At 39.6% G+C, this 27,788-nt stretch overlaps 1 protein-coding gene across 1 annotated transcript; it reads left to right on the top strand.

Moving 5' to 3' along the window:
- Positions 1-1,659: 1,659 nt before the first annotated feature.
- LOC131226053 (uncharacterized) lies at positions 1,660-27,788 on the top strand. Its single transcript, XM_058221720.1, has 11 exons — positions 1,660-1,962; positions 2,046-2,093; positions 3,775-3,951; positions 4,063-4,129; positions 15,018-15,082; positions 23,447-23,525; positions 24,300-24,418; positions 25,547-25,626; positions 26,162-26,231; positions 27,222-27,299; positions 27,405-27,788. Exons 1-11 carry the CDS (start codon positions 1,759-1,761, stop codon positions 27,507-27,509), a joined length of 1,092 nt encoding a protein of 363 aa, XP_058077703.1. The 5' UTR covers positions 1,660-1,758; the 3' UTR covers positions 27,510-27,788.

Raw genomic sequence — 27,788 nt, 5'->3', positions numbered from 1 at the left:
GAGAAAAATAAAAAATACACTAATGTGTTTGGCATGGAATCTCGTTTTCTTCTTCCATTGTTCCTTTTATAGGTTGTTGAAGCAGTGAGACTCTCGTTAGGGCTTTCTTACTACTTCTGGATCTTTTGCGCCCACGTCATTAGTTTTTCGAATAGAAAAGTCTCGTTAGTAAGATTTAGAAACTCTTAATCAGGAAGGTCTCTGAAAAGTCTAAGGACATTAAATCTCAAATTTCCACTCCTACACATAGATGCTCTCCTATTGGACTCTTCAGGAGAGCATCCTTCACTTAATCATAGTCGTTCTCCAATGGGCCAGATCCATCTGATACTGATATTCTATTTTGCAAATGATATCCTTCTTCAATCTTGTTACCCAACTTTTGTTCTAGTTAAGAGTATGGTTATGGACCCACGCCAGATGATGTGTTTGTTCCTCTTGATCCGGGTTTGTGGTGTGTTTGTTCCTCTTGATCCAGGTTTGAGCCACAGTTGGGTTTGCTTGGATGTCTATCCAATTTTTGAAATCTTCTTAAATGTTATAGTTTTTCTCAACATCTTTGACAAAATTTTTCATTTTGGAAGGATTGTGAGAGAGCTTCACCAATAGAATCATTATCAAATTTGTGATAAAATCTAGGTCTCTTATGGACATGGTTGGCACTTTGCCTCATTAATGGGCACGATAACCGTGGCCATATGGCTTATGCTGATATGCTCTGTTAACGGTAGGCCAAAGGGCCCGCAATTATTGCAATGTGCATCACCGAAGGAAATGCCAACGGTGATACTTTCAGGTAAGAGTATATCTTGCGCAAATTGCAATTTCATGATATCGACACACGATCGCCTTTAATTGGCCTAAATTAGGGCGGGAAATAGGTATAAAGTAAAAACACTTGCCATCCATATTAGGCCTTATTTCCGCATCGTCTCCGTATCCGTATCTTTTTCTTCTTAACCGTCCATACAGTGGCTACTGATCCAAGGTTTAGGATCTTCCACCCTGAGAGGTTTATGGCGAGGAATGACATGACATTCAACTAGCTTGTTTACACATACAGAGGTCAGAGAATTTTCAATTCATACAAGCGGGTCCATGTACCGGTAATCCAGACAATTAATCTGTTTCCTCCGAACGTGGATGTACCATTATCTACAGAAAGCTTACTGATTGAAAGACTTGGAATGCTGTCGCATCTATTTGTAAAATTGTATGCCACAGATTGAAAGGTCGAGATTCCCCCCATTGAGGAAATTTGTAGGACATAGTCCATCCATCGAAAGATGAAACAAAACAACGGTCTGGATTGCGCATTCGTGGCCCCAACAGGCTGAATTGAAAACCCATGAATCCCATAAATAGGAGTGGCAATGGGCCAGAGCCAGATGTCTGAGCTGGGCTAAGGCCGGCCGGGCCATAAGGAAAAGAGCGAACGATATACGGCTGGGAGTAATCGAAATAGAAGAAAAATAATCTGAGTATCCCCTCCATCCATGACGAGACCCCATCATATAAACGGTGTTGATTGTAGAAATGTGACCCCAGAGATCCAACAGAGCTGCAAGCATGTTTCGGATCTCTCTCTCTCTGTGGGGTGGCTAACGGACCGGACCCAAACAAAGCCAGCCCGGCCCATTTCACCATCTCTCTTCTCTCTCTTCCCCAAATTTAAACCCTACTCTCTCCAATCTCTCTACCATTCAAAAGAAGCCGTTGGCGCGTTTTAGCTGCAAAAACATCAAAAGGCAAGGAGAAATGAAGAGAAAAGCAGAAAATGGAGAGGAGCAGATTGCCGATGCTCAAAACCAAAACCAGCAGCAGCAGCTGAAGGAGAAGAAGAAGAAGAAGAAGAAGAAGCTGAAGAACGAGGCGGAGGAGAATAAACAGATACCAACAGTGAGCATAGCTGTCGCAGGCTCCATCATCGATAATGCTCAATCCTTCGAACTCGCCACTCGTGTATGTAGTCGCGTTTTCTTTATCACTTGCCCCTTTCACATTCGTTTAATCTTCTCACTGTTTCAGTTTCTTTTGATTTTCAGTTGGCTGGTCAGATTGCCCGTGCTGCCACCATTTTCCGCGTCGATGAGGTAAGCTGATTTGATTTCTCTCCCCCTGCGTGCGGATTCGGATTTTTTTTCTTTATAGAATTGTTTGAGTGCTTTTTGTGGGGGAGAGATTGATTGGAGTTGTGAATTGCTGCACATTCGTGTGAGATCTCTGCCAACGTTGATTGTGAACATGCTCTGGTCTATAAGTCAGCCAACGTTGATTGGAGTTGTGAATTGCTGCACATTTGGATGTTTATCAAGAAATTGAACAACCTAGATTTTGGGATAGAGTACTTTCATGTCGATGAACCCGCCTGTTACATGGTGTGGTTCACATATGTCACTTTCGTACGTGCCCAACAGTGGAAAGGGAGAAAGGGTTTTCCTTTGATATGACGATTCTGTGTTTTTTGGGTAACGAAGAAAAGGGTGAATTCCACCAAGCAATCATTACACCTCTCTACAATTTGGATGCTTGGCTTGAGAAACTGGGTGAGTGTTGTGAGAGGAATGCGAGATTTCTACGTGATACTGAAACAAGAACTCAAAAGTGGAATCCATGTTTCAATAGTTTTTCATGGAAATCGTCCCTGACTAATTATTGGTTTTTTTTTTTTTTTTTCCTTTCTTTTTTTCTTTCTTTTGCATTGGATTCCACATTACAAACATGCCCTAAGAGATTTAGGTTACATTTGAGTTGTGGATGTCTTTTTTGGATTTTAATGGTGGGCTGATCTGGGGTTCATCCAACTTTATTCATTCACTCAGAAAACAGTGGGTGTTATGTTGACAGGTACTTAATTAAAATACTACTTAATCCCCTACCCACTTCATATTTGATAATGTGGACTCGAATTCTTCTCCTTAAGAGCGTGGGGAGTTTTGTATGAAGACGGGTTTCTTAAGATGCACCTTCCATACCATTATTTGGAAGTTTGTAGTAGGACATAGAATAGGTTGTGGTAAGCCATTTTCTTCAACAGTGTAATCATTACACCTTTTCCCTACACTTCATTTGCCTTTTAGGGTGTGTTTGGATTGCGGGAAAGCAAAGGAGAACTAAAGAAATGAAAGGAAAAGTGAAATGATTATCCAATGATGGATTCAATGGCACTATTGAATAATGGATTCCATTTTTGGGATGGCAAGTGGAAATCTCATTTTTGTGAGACCATGCTTACCTCGTATCTTATGTCAGGGAAATTGACTATAGAAAAGTGTGATAATTGCTAGGTGGAATACTACTATTTTTGCTATCGAAACATGGTGAAACTTCTCATCATGGGAAAATGTTTCCTTTTCCTTTCTTCCGTTTTCCCTCAATCCAAACAAGCACTTAGTGTTTAAAATTGTGAAATTGTCCGTAAGAAAAAACTCCACAAATTGTTAAATTTTTTAATACTATGGTTTGATTGTAAGGACAGAAGAAATGAAGGAAGAGTTGTAATGGTTGCACCTTTGCAGTAGATGTTCCTACCACAACAAATCTTGTATCCTACTACCAAAAACACCTTAAACTTCTATTTGCGATGGTGATAAATTGGTTGCTCTTTCATGTTTAAGGTTGAGAAAAGATTTTGTGACTAATCATTTTGATTCCATCACCCAGTTAAAAAAAATCACCTTAAAAAAGTTCGGGTTGTAGCTGCAGCATCAATATCTAAATGTGGAAAAGAGCATGCTCACTGGGCTTACAAGACTATTCTGTTATTGTAAACAGGTCATTGTATTTGATAACAAAGCTACCTCAGCAGATGATTCTGGTGTAACAGAAGCAGAAGATACAGATGCCAATGAAAGTGGTGCACCATTTCTAATAAGGCTTTTGCAATATCTTGAGACACCACAATACCTACGTCGCAGCCTGTTCCCAAAACATTCCAGCTTAATATTCGTGGTAAGAAGCCATTTTCTGCAAGTTATCTTCCTTCGGTGAATATGGTTCTTCCGATTGCAAATATATAATTCCTTTAACTCAAAGAAGCTCTTTTCCACTCGCATTTGATAGGGAATTTTGCCTCCCCTTGATGCTCCTCACCATCTCCGGAAGCATGAATGGGCTCCATACCGTGAAGGTAAACTATTTATTGATGTCTTTAGTGGTCGTGCACTATACTAATGGGTGAGACACCTCACGCTTCTACTTTCTTCCAGCAATCATTTCATGTGTGAAATTGAATGTGGATAGTTTCCGAGCTTAAATGTTTTCTTTCAGGATCTTGCTTTGGCACTGTCTTCTTGTTCTAATTGTATAAATTGTGCACACCCATGTTTAGTTTCTCATACAGCATCTGGATTGTGATTATGGCAGCTCAAGTATGCGCACTCTTGTTTCAACTCTCAATATATTCCTTTTGTGAAAAGAACACTTGCATGTCTTTTGAAATGTTGATTGCTATGTTCGTAAACTGAATTTGGATTACCATCTTGCTACAAAGGACATCATTTTCAAATGGGTGTGTGTGTGCAACATATTCCATTTCACTATCCATTTGTGAATGCCTTGATGACTAACTCATGAATACTGCCTGCTTCTATTTGAACTTATCTGAAGCAACAGAAACACTTTTTGTACAACCAGTAGTAGAGTTTTAAATGGCATGAGGCAAGCAAGGAGGCGGTTGGCCCTTTGGCAAGGCGAGGCTTAGGCCTAGAGGCATGATGTATAAGCATCATGGATTTTTTAATTTTTATATGTTTACATGCGGTAGATGATCATATATTTTGCAATTTATAAGCAAAACAGTAGAAAAGATTAGACAAATTGGTTTAATTTTCTTGAACTCCCCTTCTTCTTCTTTGAACTTTTGTATTTTTCAGGTTTTATTATATTTCAAAGGGAATTTTACAAAAAACTACCTACTTATTATAGAATTCACATTCTGGTACCTTTTAAAAAATGGTTTTCAATAGGCTACCACATCAATTTAATTAATTATCATTAGAGTACCGTCCGTTAGATTTCTTAACAGAAGTTGGATTAAGTGGTTTATTCTTTGTTAAAATGATGAAAATGCCCTCCTAACAAGAATGCCTTTTGAAAGTAAGTGTTCAAATGAACCGTTATAATTGTTTAGTCGATTGCAAATAAGTGTCAAGAAAAAAAAACTGTTGTTGGTCCTCTTTCTCACGCTGACACACGTGCATGATGATTTGGGCATGTGTTGTGCACCGGGTTTATACATGTGGGGCCGGTTGGTTTATCCAGGCCATTGATTTGATGGTCCCCATCATGGATGGACCATGTTAGAAAATCTCCTATGTTGGTCGCCACATGCAAACACATGTGTAAGACCAAAGATTTGATGGCTAGGATCTTCTAATTTGGGAGATTTGGAGGGAATGGTCCATCCATGATGAAGGCCATCAGACCAATGGCTTGGATAAACCAACCAGGGGGCCCACATGTAGAAACTAGGTGCATAACATAAAAGTTCGGTGTTTGTCACAAACAATCATGAAAATAAGCTGCATGCAATATCTAAGTTATCAAGCACTCAATCTCAGTGCACATTTACTTGTATGAGACATGGTATTATAGAGGGTCACATGCCAAAAGATGGCACTGGTTGGATGATCCTAACCACCAATTGGGACATTTTTGCTCATTAAAGTTGCATCTCTTTCAACGGTTCATTTGTAATACTAAGAAACCATCTAATTAACAGCTAGATCAAATGATGGGTGTCAGTTTTTTGGTTTCTCCAGATGAACTGTCTATATCTATTCAAGTATATCCACATATCCATACAGGTCTAATAGTTTGAGTTTGCTACAATGTAAGGGAACAAAGTGCTTAAACACAATGACACATTACTAGTTGGTAATGATCCTTTACAAGGTAGTGAACTCGCCATGGAAGAAGTTGCCATCAAGTGAATGGTCCCACCTTATAAAGCATAGGATTAGTGTATCTGCGTGGCCCACCTGTTGAGTAGACCAGCTCGATTTCCACACGTTCATCTTCACACTGGAGCCACTTCTAAGGATGGCCCACACAGTTGTCGGGATGCAATGTGTGTTGCATGTAATGTCTTGTGGGGCCCACAAAAGTGACCATGATTCAATAATCGCAGCCATATTGCTCTAATTTTGGCCCATAGAATGAGGGCCTCTAATTGCAGGCCACTAAGTGATGACTGGGATGGTCTGATCCTGATTCTCATGTTCAACCGTGGACCGTGACATTTCAGATATCCTGTTGTGGACTGTGACCTGTGAACTAAGTTCATTTCTGATTTCTGAGTCAGCTGTTGGCTTTGGGGGCTATGTTCATATCTGATTTCCGAGTCAGCTGTTGCTATGGGGGCTATGTTCATATCTGATTTCAGATTCAGCTGTGGGCTTTGAACTACGGCGACAAATCTTGTTCATGGCAATTTCTTGGCCTGGACTTTCTTGGACGATTTTCAAAATTTGAGGTTTTTATTATCAGAAAATCTGGCCAAAAATAACAATATTTAAAAATATTTAATATAAATTAATGAACAAATCTTAATTTTTAAATATATTTATCTAACAAAATCTTCAAGGCTTTCACTTTTTCCTTTTTTTCAAGTTAATATCACAATAATATCAGATGAGAATATGATATTTTGAAAATCTCACAATAATATCATGAAATATCATTTAGGGCCTGTTTCAATTGCAAATTACATAAAAAATGTACTGGAAAAGTGCTGTGATTACAAATTCCTTTGCCTGTCTCCTGAAAACATTACATTTGACTGACAATTCCTCTTTTTGGTTTATCGTGGTAAAATTGCAATGATGACACATTTCCATTACTTCAATGTCAAATCATTAGATCCATAAATTGATGTATGTGTTTGGATTCGAGATTTCACTGCAATGCAGTGTAAAATTGTGATGATCATAAATTCACCTGTCTGCTGTCTCCTAAAACATCTGCATTTGACTGCTGATTCGTGTGTTTGGTTCATTGTGGTAAAATCATAATGATGGCACTTTTACAATACATTACTGATGCAATTCACAATCCAAATAGGCCTAAATGTATATTTCACAAAATTTTTAGGGGAAAATCTGATATTTATCACACTGCTTTACCTGTGAACTAAGTTCACCTATGATTTCAGTTAACTGCGTGTTATATTGCATTCATTTCAGTCATTGCGAACTGGAATTAAATTTGAACATGTTTCATTTATACAGTATAGGACCTGCAAAAATATAGCAGGAGTTCACAGCCGTTTCCAGAAAATGTTAAACTACATTAGGAGCTCATATCCCTGCTCATATCCTTGATTTTAGATTTCCAATTCACTCCTAGTATTATGTATGCTTGTGTTGTATGTTTTTCCAGGACGATGTCATCAATGAGCAATAATGTGGTCCTTGCCCTTCATCATGGGGGCAAATTTTATTCGGGATTGTTGGAAATTAGTGGCAAGATATGTAGGGGGTTGGGTTTGATTATATTATGATAGATAGGGACATTTATATGGAAATTTTAGATGATGCTATGAGAAATACAAAACTAAGAAAAGAGAATATTTTTATAAATTTCAAGTATCTTGGTCTTGCACTGTTTGAAACAATAGACATAGTTTCTAGTGATCGAGCTTTGATGTCCATGCTTGAACTCAATCAAGTTTCTGATGGTAGGAAGGTGGGGTTTGATATATGCATGTGCACGCACGTGCGCGCCTGCATGCAGGGGCGTGTGTGCACGTGTGCATGGGCATGTGTGCATGCTTTACTTATAATGATGAAGTTGATGTGGATAAGGTGGAAGATGAAGGTGATAGGAGTGACATGGAAAGTGGGAATGAGGTGGGTAATGAGGAAGAAGTGGAGGAAAAAGCCAAAAAGGAAGGAGCTGAGAAAGTAAATGAGGAGGAAGTGGAGGAAAAAGCCAAAAAGGAAGAAGTTGAGGAAGTAAATGAGGAAGGAAGAAATATACAACAAGAATTTTCAAAATTAAGGAGAGATTATCATGTTATGATGGTATGTCCAGTTATACACCTTCAAAAGAGTTGTCTAATGATGACAGTGACTACAAGGCTGTGAAGATCTACGCGAATTTGATCCGCCACATTGTTGTCCAATTCAAAGCTGCATGCTGGATTAGAATTTGATGATATTAATATGTTTCGAAAAGCATTAAGGCACATGCTATTCAAAAATCATTTGACATGCATTTATAAAGAATGAGGTGAAGAGAGTGATGGCACAATGTGCTGCGCTAGGTTTTCCGTGGCACATTCATGCGTCATGCTTACAAGGAGTGACATTTAAGATTAAGGCATTTCAAGAGAAGCACCCATACACGTTGGTGGATGACAAAGGAATCACATGGCATTCCAAGGTTGGATAGTGTATTAAATTAAAAGCTGGCCTAAATAAAACCCAAATATAAAGTTTAAGATTTGTTGGATTATATGCATGGTGAGTATAGTTTGTTCACTAAAATATCAAAGATTTGGTGAGCGAGAGAGCTGGGGGTTAATCAGATCCGAGAGTCACGTGAGAAGTCCGCTATGCTCCCACTCTTTTGCGATACCCACAATGAAGACCAACCCCAGGGGTGCGGTTTCTACAAATGGAGCCAGTTTTTACTTTTTACAGGTTATTTGCGGACTTTTAGTGCATGTAAGATGGGTTCTTTAACTGGCTGTCATTCATATATTGGATTGGATGGTTTTTTTTTTTAAGGGAAAGTATAGGGGAGTCTTGTTATCTGTAGATGTACGAGATGACAACAATGGAATCCTTCCACCAGTGGTGGCCTTGGTTTAGTTTGAGTGCAATGAGAGTCGGTTTTGGTTCTTTCAAGTTTTAGATGATGCAATATGCTTCAAAAATTTCATGTCTGATAGACAGAAAGGGTTGGTGGATGCTGTCATGGGCAACTTCCCATAATATGAACATTGTTTTTGCATGAGACACTTGTATGCCAATATGAAGAGGATGGAATTTGGGACAACTATTTTCAAGAAATACTTTTTGAGCAGCTGCAAGAGCATGCACGATGCATGAATTTGAGGAGAAGATAATGTCGATCAAGGAATTGTCGCCCTAAGCACATGCATGGGTTGACTGGATTGTAGTTGCACAGAGGAACTGGTCAAGAGTGTATTTCGAATGGTGGTTGTCATGCGACCAAATAGATAATAATGCAATTGAGTCATTAAACAATTTCTTTGGTGATGCAAGATATATGCTTGTATATGAAATGATGGATACCATTTGATGGAAGCTCATGGCAAAGTTTCAAATGAGATGGGATGGATCAACGAAATGGAAAAGGTCATCCGAAGGGTAGAGAAAGAATTAAATGAAAGTGTTAAGAAGGCATGACACACTGAATTGTTGCCCGTAGGAGAAGATAGGTATGAGATTATCAGCCATGATGGTCAACACACTATCTTCTTGAACACAAGAAGATGTACATGCCGCAAATTGCAAATGAATGATGTGACTTGTAAGCATGTGGTCGCAACCATCCTAAAAAGTAGAGGAAAAAAATCAAAAGATTATTGAAGTGGCCAATTCACTATTGCTGCATAGTATGTGACACATGAGCTTATGATACACAGTATGCCTCAAATGTCAATGTTGGAGAAATAAAATTTAATCAAAGTACTTCCTAAAATGAAGCGTCTGCTGGGACGTTCGAAGGGCAATAAGAGGAGTTGCAAATGATGGGCTATCACAATGCCAATGCCCATCACAAGGTCAAATAGTTTGTTGTGGACTAGGTAAGAAGCTAAGACACAACATGAAGCCCCGTAGGGAACTTGTTGGTGTCGTCGCATTTGTTTTTGTTGCATCTACGTCATCCTCTTATCCTCGATATCAAAGAGGCCAGATGCCTGCACACAGGGGCAGGAGCAAAGGCCTAGGCAACTGAGGCTCAACCTTAAAGTTGTTGCAGGAAGAGAGAAATGTAAACATTTAAGAAAGGAAAATAGGGGATGTATTGATTGGCCCAACCTCATACCTGTTGCAGGAAGAGAAATGTAAACGTGCAAAATAGGATGCCCAACCTCAAACTTGTTGCAGGAAGAGAGAAATGTAAACGTGCAAGGTAGGTAAGTAAGGGATATACTGCGTGAAGAGAGAAATGATAACATGCAAGATAGGCACCTATCACTACTCCTATGTACAAGGATTTTGCCTTTTGAGATCGAGGTTGAGAGGATGGACAAGAGGTGACAGAACCATATGCGATAACATCAGAAATTCCTTGCAGGTCTCTTTGTTATGTCATCGCTTCTTACATAATTCGCAATGAATCGTCTAAACTTATGACAGATGTTGGCCTTGTGATAACCATAGTTCCAAATATTCGTATCGCATAGGCCGATACAACTGTATCAGATTGGTATCGGCATGATACGATTCACGGTATGGGTCTGTATCGAGCCGCCTTGGGAAAAAGGTCCCGTATCGGCATATAGATATTTGGTACGCATATCGTTCAAGATCGCATATAAAAGTCACAGGCTTGTCTTATTTTCCACTTTTTCCCCTTCTCTTTTCCTTCTCTTTTCAATTTTGCCTTGCTTAGGGATTCTTCTATGCCCAATTCTGACTAGATCTACGCTTGTTTTAAAGATTAATATATAAAAAAAAAGTATTTTGGGCTCAAATCGAAGGATTGAATGGCCGGTGGCCGATTTCATAGAAATTAAAAAAAAAAAATGGTAGTAAACCTTTTTTCAATCTTGTTGTGATCATGTCGAATCAACATGATACCCCAAATCAATAAAATTATGCTTGATTTGTGTTCAATTTGGGATTATTTGCATTTTTTTTTCGATTTTCATTGTTTTTTTTTAAAAAAAAAAATCAGCAAATCTCTCTCTCTCTCTCTCTCTCTCTCTCTCTTTTAAATTTTTTTTTTCAAGTAATTTGAGCAATGATGCATGAAGATAGTGTCACTACTATGGATCTATAGATTCTTCATGCATTACTTAAATAATTTTTTACAATTTTATTTTTTTATTTTTTATTTTTTATTTTGTATTTTCTGTACATTTTAAGGGCATTTTCCGAAATTTGATTTTTTTTCAAAATAAGTTTAAGCGAATGAATTGAAGATAGATCTAGTTAAACTAATGTTTTTTTACATAGATCAACCATTCAGTGTTGGATTTTAATTATTCGTGTATTTTTGGGCCATTTTTTGCCATATTTAGGAACCTTTTCTGATTTTTTTGCTCTTTTTTTTTTTTTTTTTCTAAAATTTATTTTGGGGAATGATAGGCTGTAAGTCTATATTTTATAGGCTGTAATTTTATTTTTAATGTGTTCCCGTCCACTTTTTTGCCATGATCAAAATGGTTTTATTTTCTTAGTTTAAATCAGTTTAAGAAAATGATAATTTTATGTGGTTTGAACATAGGTTTTTGTTCTTTGAACATGGATCGGCTGTCCTATGTGCTGGATCATTTGAAAATGTATTTTTGGCTATTGTTGTACATTTTTTTTTTTTTTTTGTAAAAATCAATTTGGGGAATGGAAAATTATTGGTTTCAAGTTTGAACATAAATCTATCATCTATGAGCTATAAATTATTTTTTTATTTTTTATTTTTTGTATTTTCGATTATTTTCAAATTTTTTTATGTATTAAAAAAAATCAATTTGGGAAATGGACATGTGGACCAAATGGTAGATGAATGCATTCATTTTCACTTCTTTTTTTTTTTTTCTTTTTTTTCTTTTGTAATTTTTTGCTTTTTAAGTTTTCTTTTATTGTAGTTGGTTGTTATTATTGTATTTTCATTTTTTTTTTTTTTGCGTGTGCTTCGCTCATGTTTTTTGGCATGGTTCCACACATATGAGACATGCAGAAGCTATTGAATTTTAGTTGCTTTGGGAGTTCATGTGTTTAGTTAATTAGTTTATTAAACAAGTCTGTAACGTATTTTCACCTTATGTTGGTGTTTTTAGAAAGTGGTTTGTTGATTGCAAATGCATGCTTGTATACTTGCAGTGGGCTACTGGATTGTGGTGTACTAGTGTGGCAGGCACTTGTTAAGTGGATTTTGGACTTGTTGCTATGTTTGTTGGGTTGGATATTTGGGTTAGTGCTTGGACTTGGCAGTTGATGTTGGGAAAATGGCTGATAATGACAACAATGATGTAAGGTGGCAGTATGGGGGTAAGAATAAGAGGGATTACACAATAAATTATGTATAAATATTGTAGTGGGAGTGTGAGCAGAGGCATAAGTCCGTTAAGACAACACTTGGACCATTAGAAGGGTCAAGTTTTTCAGTGTCCAAATGTCCCCAAGGAAGTAAGGGAGCAAAAAAAAAAAAAGAACTCGGAAGAAATTAAAGGGAAAAAGGTGATAAGGGAGAGAAGAAGGCTGCCCTTGATGCATATCGATCAAAGGTCCTTTGTGTTCCTGAGCAGGACGTTGGTGGTGATGAGGAGCAAAGTAAATATGTCACCTCAACTCCATGCTAGCTTGGAGCTCTATCCTGCAGGAAGCTAACTTTTTGACACTTCATCTATACACTTGTTTGCATTCATCCCCTTGAAGGGGAGCTGAAATTTGCCTCATGGAGATAGGGCCTCAGCCTATTGGATGATGGGATAAATTAAGATTGTCTTAAAAATTTCCAACCTCCTGATCATAAAACATTTATCTTAACTTCAACTTCCTTTTTTCCTTCCCTCTATCTTGAGGTAGTCTCCCTTTGGCTTCTTATACACCAATTACGACTAGCTTCTAACTATCACTAAGGCCATGTTTGGATCACAAGTTGTTGTGCTTCAGCTACTTATGCCTCTAGCAGTTGATCTCGGTTTCTACTGATTCAATGTGTAAGTATGTTTGGTAAACAGCCTTCCAGCCAAAAAGAACAAAAAACCCTATTGAAAGAAACCTTATCCATTGTGTAAAAATCCCGATATCAAAGCCCTAACCCTAGAATGAAGAAAGAAAAGTTTCTTATTCAACCTTGTTATTTCAATCTCATATTTTCTTTCCCCTATTATGCTAGTAAAAAGCCCCAAACTGCGTTTCAATCGAAAAAAAGGAAAAACTAACGAACAAAAGCAGGGGGAGAGAGAGAGAGAGAGAGAGAGAGAGAGAGAGAGAGAGAGAGAGAACTAGCTCGGTTAGCTCGGCTTGGCTTGGCTAAGCTTGATTCGGCTCGACTCGAAGCTGGAGCCGAGCCGAGCCAACCTGTTTTTTCTTTTTAGTTCAAAAAAATAAAATCGAGCCAAGTTTGAGCTAGGCCGAGGCTCAACTCGACTCGGCTCGAAATTGGCTTCAAAAATTATTGTAAGATAATGCAATGTGTTGAATGTTGTTAGATTTCCGTTCTCCCAATTTTGGTGAATTTGGAAGGAACAAAAAAAAAATTCTTAAATCTTTTAGCATTCAGCATAAGATGTTTGACACATCTCTAAAATTATACGCAAAAAAGATAAAATATTGTTATACTTTTGTGTCTTTATTGATGCCTTATGGTCTATCGGTCTTTTCTTTCTTTCTTTCCTTCTTTTGAGGTTGTAAGAGGCCACAAATGTCTATTGACCATTGGGTTTGTCTACTTGCAACTTATTTTTACAATCACCATTAAGTGTTTAAACCATAGCTGAGGTGGTAGGCGTTGTTACCTTTAACACCGAGGGAGGGTGAGAACCCATCTTATCTTAAAAAGAAAGAAAAGAGGTAAGTTTTGGTTTACTTGTCGAGCATGACAAAAATGAAAGTTTAGGACTTCAAAGTAAGGTCTTACAATTACAGCCAGTACACTAGTACATATATTATATTTTAAGGATGCTCCCTGAATATTCCCTTGGACTGCCAATAGTTATTTGCCTACTCATATTCTTAAACCAAGTTTGACAAAATCAGACTTATCTTCAACTTAATAGGACTCAAGCTTTCCTCTTGCATCAGGACAAATAATGTGTTCATTATCTGCTTTGGCATATTGGGGTGTGTTAGAGTAACTAGGGTAGTCTTCTTGGATTAGGATTGTCTTCTATATTTGCTAAGATGCGTACCTGTGTTAAGATCTCTCACAAATCTCTCTCAACTTCTATATATTCATGTTATTCTCAGTGAAATAAACAAATCGCATTTCCACAATGTCGTCTCCTGTGCTCCGCAGGTGCATACAATCAATGCACTTGTAGCCTCTCTTTCTCTTTCTTTGTTTTGGTGCCCTGCGGATATAAACTTGGTTTGTGTGTTGCAGATTCATCTTCCCCACACCGGGCCTTTTGACAAGTTGTGTTTTTCCTTATTGTTGGAACATCCATAGCCACCGTAAGAGCAACGGTTGAACTCCCAACCACCGGAAGTGTGTATCCATCGGAAAAGCAATAGTTGAAATCCTGGTCATTGGCGGTGTTAGTACATCATTTGCCAGTTGTTTTAAGTGCCAATGATTCACATCTCAGGTCATCAAAAAGTGCTTGCTCGCCTTATGCTATTAGTCGTCTCATCGCCATGTCACTGTTGAATTTCTTTTGCTTTTGAATAAATGTTCACTGTACCTTTCAAACTCAAGTTACTCCTTTTAGAGCACCTTGAGTTTGAGGAGGATGCTAAAGTAATTAGGGAAATCTTCCTAAATTAAGATTCTTCTATATTTGTTAAGATGTGTACTGTTAATATCTCTGCAGATATCTCTTAAATCTCTCCTCTTCTATGCATTCCTGTTTATCTCACAGATCTCTCTCCTCTTCTATATTATCTTGTTTATCTCTAAAAGAAGTAAAATAAACAAAATCACAATTTCCACAATGTAGTCTCTCATGCATAACAGGGTGGTTTATGATTATTCTTGTAGGGGGAGCTCTACCATGGTGACTATTTAAGTTGTTTTCGTGACATCTAGAAAGCATGTGCTTTTGTTTTAGGCTCTTTTTCATTAATAGTTATTTATTTGCCAATAAAATAATCCGTGTTCTTACGTGCTGGACTTAACACCATTATATTTTTCAATGTTATTGCAATTTGCAGGTATAACACTTAAAGCAAAACCTCCAAATTCTACGGGAACACTTGTTGATGTTGGGTTAAATAAGGTCCGAGTCTTTAATTCTTGCCAATATCTGTTTAGCGGAGTAGATTGCATAAATTTCATGTATTCTTAGTAGATATTAAAAATGTTTCTGTGACTATTTATTTCAAGTTTACTATGTTAATAATGAAAGAGAATCAACTTAAATGCTCTTTAGGCAATATCCTTTAAACACCTCTTAGCAATTTTTCAATGTTTGAACTTTGTAGTTATACCTTAGCTGCACAATGCTTCTAACCAGGTGTTGCTTCCAGTTTGGATTTCACTTTGAACTCCCATGCCCACTTCCTGGATGTTTATACTTGCTAACTTTTTGAAAAATACTCTTTCCTGCTCCCTCATATGAATCCATTGCCACTTCACTTTAGGTTTCATGCAACTATAAGTTATACAGCGTCTTCTATGTATGTATATGTTATTGATCTCTATATTTTTCTTGTGAAACAATGGATTACCTATGTATCATAATACCTCGATCTTTATTGCGTTTCAGCTTAGTGCCCTGGTGGTCAGTACACAATGAGGTCTTCATGTTGGAGTTATGGGTTTGATCTAGGAGTACCTCCAAAATAATTTTCCATGTCCTACTTCAAAAGACAACCAAATAGCAACTACCATTCATTATGTCTTGATGCAGCTAATTGTGGTTAGTAATTTCATTAGTTTATGTTTTCTTATCTATCATTGATTTCATTAGTTTTGGTCCCTTGGTGTATGTTGTTTGCCAAATATATGGCGATGGTCCACAAGAATAGAGAGGGTGCCAATGCTAACTCAGAGGTTTAGAGGAAGGCTCCATAATCTAGATCTTCAAAATTAGCAAAACAAAGCCAGAGTATTTCAAATGCCACTTTGGAAGGATAGTCATAGAAGGGAGGCTACAGTAAACTTGTTGGTAGGGAGAACAGTGACAAAGGCAAACTAGTCATGATCCTTTTACCAGAACAGTGACAAAGGCAAACTAGTCATGATCCTTTTACCAGAACAGTGACAAAGGCAAACTAGTCTATCTGCAGTCATTGCAAATGTGCATGAGCATTGGTATGATGTCCACCCTCATCTGCAACCTAAGCTCAAGAAAGCAGCTCATAATGTTGAGGTTGACGGGAAGCAGCTTTCAGATAGTGTTTCAGACTTGAGGGAGCAGATAGGTGCCCTCAGCAAGCCCATTACTGACCTACGGCAAGAGCTCGGAGCTATGTTCCTCTCATTTAGCCCGCACTTCGAGCGGATAGCCAGGGACATCTGCTCATTTCGCTCAGTCACATTCTCTTCCTTTCACGTCTTGGACTATTGACTCGGAGCTACGAATCATATGACCAATACCAAAGTTAATATTCTATTGTATTCAGGTTCCTTAAGTCTCATCAAACTTGTTGATGTATTTTTTTCCAGGGCCTCTGGGAAAGGTGCTTATCACCTCTCATCATCCTTAATGTTACCATTTGTTCTTAATATGTCTAGGTTTCCTTCCAATTTATTGTCAGTCAGTGCCCTAACTAAACAATTGAACTGTTGCATCAATTTCTTTCCTTATTATTTTATACAGGATCTGTAAGCCAAGAGGAGGATTGGCGGTGGATGTGAATCTCAAGGCCTGTACTTCTTTGATGCCGAGGGCATTTCTTCTGTTCTTGTCTCTAAGTCGGGTCTCAAAAATAAAGCACATCCAGCTTTGGCATGCTTGCTTAGGTCACTTGTCTACTAAGTGTCTTAGGATATTATTTCCCAATAAATTTCAGTTAGATGTGGAATTCAAGTGTGATGTTTGTTATTGTCAAAACATTGTCACACAACATTTACTCCTAGTACTTATAAAAGTTCAACACTTTTTTTAGTTTTTGATTCACAGGGATTTATTTGATGAAATTAAGAAGCGAAGCGTCACCTAATTGTTAAGTTCCTTTTTTTATTTTTGAAGTATATAAAATGGTTATTACTCAATTTGATAAGAAAATAAAGTGCTTCAGTCTGATAATACTAAAGAATGCCTATGTTATGATCGTCAAGACTAGTACGATCATGGCATAGAATTCCAGACATTGGGTTCGTATCTCCTCAACAGAACAGAGATCGTCATCTTCTGGAGGTCACTAGATCCCTCTTTACAGGGATGAATGTTCTATAGATCTACTAGGATGAGGCAACCCTTACTGCCCCTATTTGATCAATAGGATGCCATCTAAAATTGTGAAAACCTGATCTATAACTATTTTCTATTTCACCAAAAACCTTTGATTGTGTGCTTTGTGCAAATCTTAGGGTCCTCTAGGGATAAATTAAGTCCTGAGTCACTTTAGTATGTTTTCTTAGGATATGCTAATACTCAAGTTACAAGTGTTATTGTCCAGATACTAGAAAAAGGCACATCTCCAAGGATGTTACTTTCTTTGAGAATGCAGTATTGTGTTTCCTCTCCCAGATGTTGACAACTGTATGTGTCTAAGGTGTATACTCACAGAAAGCGCAGAGATAACCTTTCAGAGATGATTACCCACTATCCATCCTCCAACTTGGTGCCAGAGACAAACAACCATCAATCTCCTGACATTGGTTCTTTCACACCTTACCTGAGCTACCCATTGCTCTTTGGAAAGCCAAACGCTTATCCTGAAAAATACTGATCAAGCACCTCTCATCCCATCAGTAACTTTGTTTCTTATGAGCACATTTGTTATTCCTTTAAAGGTTTTCTTTCATCCATCTTCTCTATTTCTTTTCCACCAAATGTCAAAGATGCCTTGGTTGGCCCTAGTTGGAAAGCTGCAAGGATGGAGGAAATGGCAGCTCTTGAGAAGTGGGGAACACAGGATCTAGTAGAATGCCCTGATGATAAACACATTGTGGGTTGTATATGCGCCCTTAAGCACAATCCAAATTGTAAAGGTGTAAAGGGGTTCTTGTTAGATGCAAGGCCTGTCTCATTTTGAAGGGGTTCACACAACAGTTGAGGCGTGATTCCAAGATGAATTGCGTGAATGTGCTCATATCTGTAGCTGCACACCATTGTTGGTCCCTTCATCAACTTAACGCAAGAAAGCCTTCCTTCACAGCAATCTTCACGAAGAAGTTTACATATTTCTCCCTCCTGCCTTTTGACTATCAGGCACAAGAGCAAAGACTCCAGGCTGAAGAAAGCTTTGTATGGAATCAAACAATCACCAAAGCATGGTTTGAGAAACACGAATGTCATTTCCTATATTGGATTTCGTAGAAGTGCTTATGATCACTATGTTTTCATTAAAGACGCTAGTTCCTCATTCACTGCCCTTGCAGTTTACGTGGACAATATTGTTCTCACTGGTGATAGTGAAAGCGATTTTGCTATGCTGAAGCAGTTTTTGGTGAGGTCCTTTGAAATTAAAGATTTGGCCTTGCTCAAATACTGATGCAGGACAATTAACCACTTGCTCTAAAAGATCGAACTGTTAGAGTATGGCGAATTAATCCCTTTATCTCATAGCCCAGACCCCACATCTCATGGTTTAGGACCTTGGCCGAACCCTCCTCGTGGGCCCCAAATCACATGGGTACTGCCTCACATGGGCCGCCCACCCCGAGTGTGTCCCCGCATCCCACAGGCTACCCCACTCGAACCCGGTGTGAAATGCGCACTAATCACCCCTGGTGAGGAGTCTTGAACACGAGACTTCCCTCGTGGGTCTTGCCCACCCCAAGTGTGCCCCTGCATCCCATAGGAGACCCCACTCGAGCCCGGTGTGAAAATGCCCCTGCATTAATCACCCCCGCTGAGGAGTCTCGAACACGAGACCTCCCGCTCTGATACCAATTTGATGCAGACAATTAACCACTTGCTCTAAAAGCTCGAACTATTAGAGTATGACGAATTAATCTTTGTATCTCATAGCCTAGGCCCCACATCTCATGGGTTAGGACCTCGGCTGAACTTCCCTCGTGGACCCCAAATCAAATGGGTACCGCCTCACATGGGCCGCCCTCCCCGAGTGTGTCCCCGCATCCCACAGGCTACCCCACTCGAGTCCGGTGTGAAATGCACATTAATCACCCCCGGTGAGGAGTCTCGAACACGAGACTTTCCCCGTGGGCCCCGCCTACCTCGAGTGTGCCCCCGCATCCCACAAACAACCTCACTTGAGCCTGGTGTGAAAATGCCCCTGCATTAAATACTTTCTGAGAGCTTGATTGGGCATAGTATATTTATATCTGAGTGAAAATATACTCTTCACCTTCTTCATAAGATCGACATGTTGGGCGCCCATTCGACATCTACACCAATTAAAATCAATCATCATCTACACAATACAGATTCTACAGCTCTTAGTAACCCAAGCATGCATCAACAATTAGCAATAGAGCTGGGTAGAAACCGAACCAATCCGACGGATCCGACCCGATTCGATCCGAACCGAAGGCTAGGATTGGATCGGATCGAGTTGGCCCAGTCAGATCCAACCGTACATTGGATCGAGTTCGGATCAGTGGTCAATCCTGACCAATCCGATTCGATTGGATCCGATCCGGTCAGGTCTATGTAAGTAGTTTTTTATTTTTTATTTTTACATTTTACCTACCCGGCAGCAGCTACCCTCACCCGAACCCTAAATCCCCAATCTTTTCTTTCTCTTTCTCTGCCCGAACGAGCGCCGTACTCATCTCCATCCAGCCCGACCCCTCCTATCTCTCTTTTCTCACTCCCTGTATCCAATATCTCTCCCTCTTAAAATCCTACGGAACCTCTGTGCTAGAGAGATCTTGAACTAGACCTTGTTCTTTGAATCGGATGGCATCGATGTTGTTGTAACCACTTTCAAATCTTAGATCTCGATATGGCTTGGTTTGGTCCGCAGCCCCTGGGGAATGTTTCATTAGCAGGAGAAATGCATAGGTCTGCAGTTTGGGATCAGTTCTTTCCAAAAGGGTTCGAGGAGATTGCGTAGGTCCGAATTTTTTTATTTTAATTTTAATTTTCCGAAAAAAAAAGGGGAAGAAAACATCAAGACCGATTTGAACCGTACCCAATTTGAGTCCGACTCGGATCGGATCGAGTGAGATGTCCCGGACTCGGTCCCGGATCGAATCAAATTCAGGTCAGGCCATGGAAATTTCGGACCGAGTCGAGTTGGACCCAATCTGGTCCGACTCGACTCGATGCCCAGCTCTCATGAGCAGGAAAGCTCATTTATTTGATACTTAGTCAACCCAACATTGTGTATGCTGTCTGTGGTCAGTCAGTTCATGCAAGCTCATCTTCTTAAATCCATATACTGAATTCTTCATTACTTGAAATCCACTTCTCAAAAAAGGGCTCTTGTATGCTGATCCTGATCATTTCAATATCCAGGCATATTGTGTACAAATTGGGCTGGATCGTCCAATGATCACCATTCCACTTCTGGTTACTGAATGTTTGTTGGAGCCTTGGAGGCAAGCTGGTTTATGGAAAAGTAAGAAATAATCAATGGCGGCTCATTTGTTTGTCGATGCAAAGTATTGCTCTATGGTTCATGCAACATGCGAGGTTATTTGGCTTTAGTCTCTCCTTTGGGACATGCAAATCTCAGTTTCTACTCCAATTTTCTTGTGCTGTAACAGTCAGGCTGCTATTCACATTGCACTGAACCCTGTCTTTCACGTAAGGATAGAGCACATCAAGCTCAATGTCGCTTTGTTTGTGCGAAGATTTTGTTTGAGCTTCTTTGTACTCCTCATGTTCGGACAAATGATCAGCTGGCATATCTACTTGCGAAGGCTCTTCATCCATTGCATCTTCACACTATAATGGGCAAGCCGAGCATGTTTGTAATTTATGCTGTAGATTGAGGGGGAGTGGGAGTGTAGAGTGGCGAGTGTGAGTACACATGTACGTTTTGTATGGGCGTTTTTAATTTACTTTAATACTCCTTTTGGACATCATTTCCTTCATTTGTTTATTAGGGTTAATGTTATGTCATTAACAGTGGGATCTTAATCGAAAATATTACCCTTTCTCCAAAGAGTCTTTTCTCTTCCTCTTTCTCCCACCATGTGAATGGTTATAGTTCTTAACATTATAACTAGAGCTGGGTAGATTAAATGGAGGTGTGCGTCTAGAGTAGTGTGTAGTTGTAGGCTTGCAGCGTGCCGATGAAACTAAAGGAAAAGTTTTATAAGACAACTCTAAGATCGCTATGCTATGTGGGGCAAAGTGTTGGGAAATTCAGTGGCAACATAAACAGATGATAAAAGTTACAAGGATGGGGATCCTGAGGATATGTGGGAAGAAATGTAAGGATATAAAGAAGAAAGAGGTCACTTGGAGCCAGTATTCGAAGTATCGATATCGCTACATGTTTCAGTGGCCAGGGATACAGAAACAATATTGATATCGCCGATAATATCGCTGATAACCGGAAATGCGGGGAAACATAGGAAAAACGGTGGAATTTTCGGCGAAACTTCAGGAGATGTTAAAATGTACATATTTGAATATTTAGAAATTAAAAAAAAAAAAAAAATACAAAAAGAATGCATAACAAGTTTCCATTTAATGGGGCTATTGCTGTACACGAGTCAAATCGAGTTGAGCTTGGCACAGCTCGGCTCGGCTCGGCTTGGCCAATAGCTAACCCCAACTCGAACTCAGCTCAGCTCGATCCTCGAGCCTGACTGGCCAACTTGGCTTGGTTCGGTCAGTAGCTTGGGCGAGTTCGAGCCTAGCATTTTCTCAAACACATGCAATGCATCTTCAACTTTTCATAGAATGCAAAACAGTAACAACAACATACAGGTATTTCATCAAACACTGGGCGGGCAACATCAAAATCATAATTTGAGGGCAATTTATAATGTGAAGTTTGTTTTTTTGTAATGATTTGTTTCATAGACATTCCTTCCTCGCCAATAGCCGATCCCGCGAAGAATGTATGCACATGAAACAACACTTCATTAAGTCATTTCATCAAACACTTGGCGAGCAACATCAATATCAAAATAACCGTGTCCCGAGTCAATTTGATCCGAGTCGATTCGAGTTGAGGTTTGATTCGAGTCGAGTCGAGTCGAGCAAGCTCGAACTTTCGAGCTAAAAAAATCAGCTCGAACTCAATTTCGAACCAAGTCAAATCGAGCTTTTTCGAGTCGAGTTGAGCGAGCTAACTGAGCTAAATTGGTTCGTGTACAGCTCTAAATGGGGCCTTAAAAGCATGTGTTGCTGTAAGAAGTCAGTCCAACCATCCCCTCCGCCCTATTTAACCATCCAACCTTCCATCCAAACATCCATTGATATTGCAAAATATCAACAACACATGATATTTCACCAAGAAATCATCAATAATTGGAAAGGAAACGAAAGATTGTGGTCTCACTGTCTCGCATGTTGTGATATCGATAATATCGAGATATTATCAATATTATCAATGATAAATTGAACACTACATACAACCATGTGCCCATGAAAAAAAATTGATAATATTGTCAATACACTTATGATACAAGCGTTACCTAGAATTTACATAGTCGAAAATATTGGCGATACATTGGCGATATTGATGCATTGGCAATACAAGCAACACCTAGAATTTACATAGTTGATTACATTAACGATATTGATACGTTGGCGATACTTAGCGATTCATTTCTAATACCTAGAATTTCTGATGCTACCAGCGTTATTGCTATCGCTGCTAGTGTTGTCGGTATCGCTGAGCTGAAGATAAAGATAATATCAGAGATATTTCGATAATATCGGAGATAATTCGAACACTGCTTGGAGCAACCCAAGGGTGGCCTGTACATGTTATTTATCTGTTTGCTTTTGAACAAGTTTTTATTAAAGCAGGAGAAAATTTACAGCAGAGGAAGAGAATGGCTGAAAATTGGTGACCCTCTCGCGTGGAAGTGGAACTCTGAGCGGTAAATTCTCGGGAAAGTATTTCTTCAAAGCCTTAACAGGGGAAAGGGGTGATCTTCTTTGTGCTTCAATTTGGGATTCTTCAGCCTCTCCTTGGGTTGCAGCTTTCACATGGATTGCTGCAGTTACGACATCCTCCCTTTTGACCACCTTAAAAACAGGCAGCATAGCCTCCCAAGTTTATGTTTTATGTTCGAGAAAGATGAGGAAATGGTCCATCTCTTTACCCATTGTAAGGTGGCAAAAGAAATTCTCAACACTTTCTTGACTTTCAGTAATATTGTGGGTGTTTCAAGGAAATTTAGAGGCCAGAATTGCAACTTGCTGACCCTACCTGTGATTGCCATTTTTCTTTTTCTTTTCCTTTTTTTTTAATCTTTAAATTTTTGGACACTCCCTTTTGAAATTTGATCAGTATTGTGTTTTTTTTTTTTTGAAAGGTGATTGGTAAAAAAATAATTTACAAAAAAAAATAATTTGAACTATTGAATTGTGCAGAATGTCGTGGTTGAGGAAGAACTTGAACCTGGACTGCGTGTCACTGTAGCCGTGGGAACCAACCGCCATTTGGAAACAGGTAAATAGCTCGGTGTTTCTCCTTCTGTAGGCTTGCAACCTAATTGGTGTGGTCTTTGAGCCATGTTTTGAGGTCACTGGCTTCTCTTCTACTTAAGCTTTCTAAACAATTAACTAGGCTTTTTTTTTTTTTTGAAAAATGAATTACAAGGGATATTATTATAGAATAGGGTAAATCAAATGAGGGAGAAAACAATCCCAATGCAAAGGCCAGATTTTGCAAGTTGCAACAACACCGTTAGATGGGGGTATTTAAGTATCTATTAAATGACGTCTCTATTCAAACCGGTTTGACCACAAGTTATGCTCCACCCAGCGGATAACTTCAAACCTATTTACTGGATGCGACATCCAATCCGCCCAATAGGTTGGCCTCACCATGAAGATCACCTTGTCCAAAAATCAGCCATATCCACTCATCGTGTGGATCACACTTGTATTTTTCTATTAATCAATGGCTAGATATTTTTTCTATGGTGCGGCCCACTTAATGAGTAGATAGGGCTGATTTTTTCACTTGGTCATCCTCATGGTGGGGCCAACCTATTGGAAGGGTTCGATGTCACATGCACTTCCAACAGGGTGGAAGTTATTCACTGGACTTAAGACCTATTATTTTCTCTAGTCACTAATGACTTGATCAAGACGTGGAGTTGAGCAGACCAAAGATTGGATACCAAGTTTTTGAACGGTGCCACAAATCATGAGAGATTTGATTTTTTTCCCGCTTTTCTTTTAATATTATTTTAGTAAGCTGCCTTTTTCACCTGTGTAGATTGTTTGCGAAAAGTGGTGCCCTCCTCCAAGCCTAGGGAAGAATTGGGCCAGTATTGGGGGTATAAAGTGCGATACGCATCCAATGTCAGTCATGTGTTCAATGGCTGCCCGTACGAGGTCCTCATTGTTCTTATGCCTTTTGTTGGTCTGTTAATGTTATCCGAATCTTATCTATTACATAGTACTAAAACTTGCTACTTTGACTCTCAACTCGCTGAGTCAACTTGACTTGGCGAGATTTCGAGCCAAAGTCCTTGGGAAACTTGGAAGTGGGAATGACTCGGAGAAACTCACCGAGTTGACTCGATGATTCGATCGACTCTACATGACTCGAACCAAGCCGCTCGTCTTATGAAAGCGGGGATTTTATCACAATATGAGGCCAGAGTGATAATAACTAAACCCCCAACCTCAACCAAGCAAGCCATGCCCAGTCAGGTAAACATGGTCTTGCTGCTTTGAATTGGATATATATATATAGGGAAAAGGTACTATGCGCTCGACCTCACGATTAGCTCCCGTGAGGTCGAGCTGTGTGGGCCCCACCGTGATGCGTGTCGACCATCAACACCGTGCATTTGATGGGTACCCTCTAAATTATGGGATACCCCAAAAATCAGCCGTATACGGAACTTAGGTGGGCCATACCATCTAAAATCATGTGAACACCGTTAAAACATATAAAAGCACTTGGTGGGGCCCACCTGAGTTTTGAATGCTGCTGAAACTTGGTCTGAACCCTCATGCAAGTGGGACACACATAGTGGATGGGCTGGATTTGCAAACCACATCTCGGTGGGCCTAAAAAACTGATTATGAATGTTTTAATGGTGCACGGCCCCTCCCCACTTCTGTATGTGGTGTGGCCCACACAAGTCACGGATTGACTTGATTTTTGAGACCTAGGCCCACGATGGAATGGTGCATCTGACTGATGGGTTAGATGTTCGAAAAGCATCACGGTGGGGCCCTCACAGCTCGACCTCATGGGACGGACTCGTGAGGTCGAGCGCATAGTACCTTTTCCCATATATATATATAAAATCTAACTATTTTAAATACTTACTAGCATTCCTAATTATTGACAACTTGTAATAATTAAATATTGAGTCGAGCCGGGTCAAGTCTCCAGGTCCACCCCACCTGGATGAACATCAAGTCAAGTTTCCAGGTTTTTGAACTATGGTTTATTAGCCATTTACAGAACCCAATCATCTTGTTGTCTTCTAAATTTATTTTATACAGGGTGGGTATGATCATACAATTGGAACTTCAGAGCATGGCCGCATTGTTAATTCATCAGAGCTTGTTATACCTGCATTCAGGTACCTTTTTGCATGCGTGTTGATGGCTGATCATAAGATGATATGGATGTGTTAGTTCGATGACCTCGAGTGTTTTTCATGAATTATACCATACGATGAGATCCCGAAACGTGAATGCTCCATGAGTTCTGGTGAGCATTATCTGGATTGTTCATCTGATTGTCCTGCCATCAAGATTCCATATCACATTGTCTTAGTCCAAACGATCACAACCGTTCAATCTGACTTCTGCCTATTGTACTCGAAATTTTTTCCATTCTGTAACTGCCCATTTAAAGGCTACTAGTCAGATGGTGAGGATCATCAATCCATGCGCTTTTTTAGGCTGTGGCGTCTCATTGGGGGCTGCTAGAGGTACAATCCAAATCATCCCACTCCTGGTCACTGCATCTCTTATGCGTGCTCATGTTTGGTGGATTGGATAGTATCATCCCTCTCTTGTATTTGATTTTTACTGGGAAAAAAAGCAGTCATACACTATATAAATTCGATCAATTTGTGAACTGACTCAGTAGAAATGTGCATGATTTGGCAGGCACTTGTTGATTGCTTTTGGGGGACTCAGTGGCCTGGAAGAGAACATTGAAGAGGATAGTAACTTGAAGGTATGTCATTTGAAGGTTTTCCTTCTTTGAGTTAGGACCTAATTCAGTAAGATAGCTTTGCTAAGCCCGCAAGTGTACAGTCAGCTAATGCACACGCCACTCCATATGCCAGGTCGTGGCAGACAGTTGCAACATCCAAGCCACTCACTATGTAGATTCCCTATCCTAAGAATCTGGTCAGTCCACCAGTTAGGAGGGCCACAGTTAACTAAAAAAAATGTGTGGTTGTGAAAAAAGCAGCTGAAGTTTTCTAACCCCGTTTACTTATAATATCATGGTTCACTTACTGAACAGACCACCTTTATCTTTGGGAAATACATCTACGTGGCCTGATGGATTGCTTGGATATTTCACTGTCTGCCACATTGGCAGATGTGGTGGCATGTGCATGCTGACATGTCCATGTGCGTGGGTTTAGCAAAGCACTCAATTAGAAAAAGTGGAACGGCTATGACATGTTGGTTTGCATACTCAGATCTACTCAGATCTCATGCTAAGCAGAGAACAATGTCCAAGAATTTTGTCACTGGATGGACAAAACAATATCAAGTTTTTCTTCATTCACACTATCACCACGTGTTCCATTAAGCCAATGTGTACTTCTCCAGATGTAGCTACTTGTGCCAACCTGGAGTGCATGTGAGGCACACAGGCCATGTATCAGGTGGGGCACACCATGTAGATGACGCTACCCAATGATTAGGCTGGTCAACTCATCAGCAAGCTAGACAGGTATGGTACATGTGGACCTTTGGCAAAATTTTCTTATACCATCCACTGTTTCTGGACGTGTGGCCCACTTTACGAGTTAACTGGCCAAAATTTGGGCCAGGTCAGTAACAAGCCCGCCCAATGCATGGCTAAGGTGTCCCGCATGTGTCCTATTAAATCAGCATCGCGCACATAGCAAATCTTTACCTTTATATTAGTCAGGCAGACCGAATTTCGTGAAGAAGCTGTTGAATATTCTTGGTACTGTTGTTTTGGCAGGGTAAGGATGTTCGCAAGGTCTTCGATTCTTATTTGAATACATGTCCCCATCAAGGGAGTAGAACAATTCGAACTGAGGTATCAACCTCAACCAGTCTGTGTTTCCGATCATCCTTCTATTGACCACTCATCTATTTGGTAGTTCCATATTTATAATATTGAATGGTCCGTTTTCATTGACAGGAAGCTATATTCATATCCCTACAATACTTCCAGGAACCAATTGAGCGGGCCAAGCAGAGATTCAAAGAGACATTACAAACCAGAGGTGACGAATTGCCTCATTAAGACCCTACATATGGTTGCCTGTTGCACTCCACAGGCGCCAATTAGTTTGGTCATAACTTTCATGTTCAATCATTCTCTTCAAGACTCTTTGGGGACAGTGCTTGATAAAGACGTAAATTGATCCCTCATCTATCATTGCCATGCATTGATCCAGCAGGTCCCACGCTAAAGAGATGGGACTCAAATTGATATTGGACGTTGTATTACTGCCTACTCTTAGCATCAAGGTTGGGCCTCGGCTTAAAGACTGTTGGTCTCTTGCATCAGGTCATTTTCTTC

This window comes from Magnolia sinica, chromosome 14 (genome assembly GCF_029962835.1).
Source record: "Magnolia sinica isolate HGM2019 chromosome 14, MsV1, whole genome shotgun sequence".
Classification (NCBI taxonomy): domain Eukaryota; kingdom Viridiplantae; phylum Streptophyta; class Magnoliopsida; order Magnoliales; family Magnoliaceae; genus Magnolia; species Magnolia sinica.
This window is presented reverse-complemented; position numbering and strand designations above follow the sequence as displayed.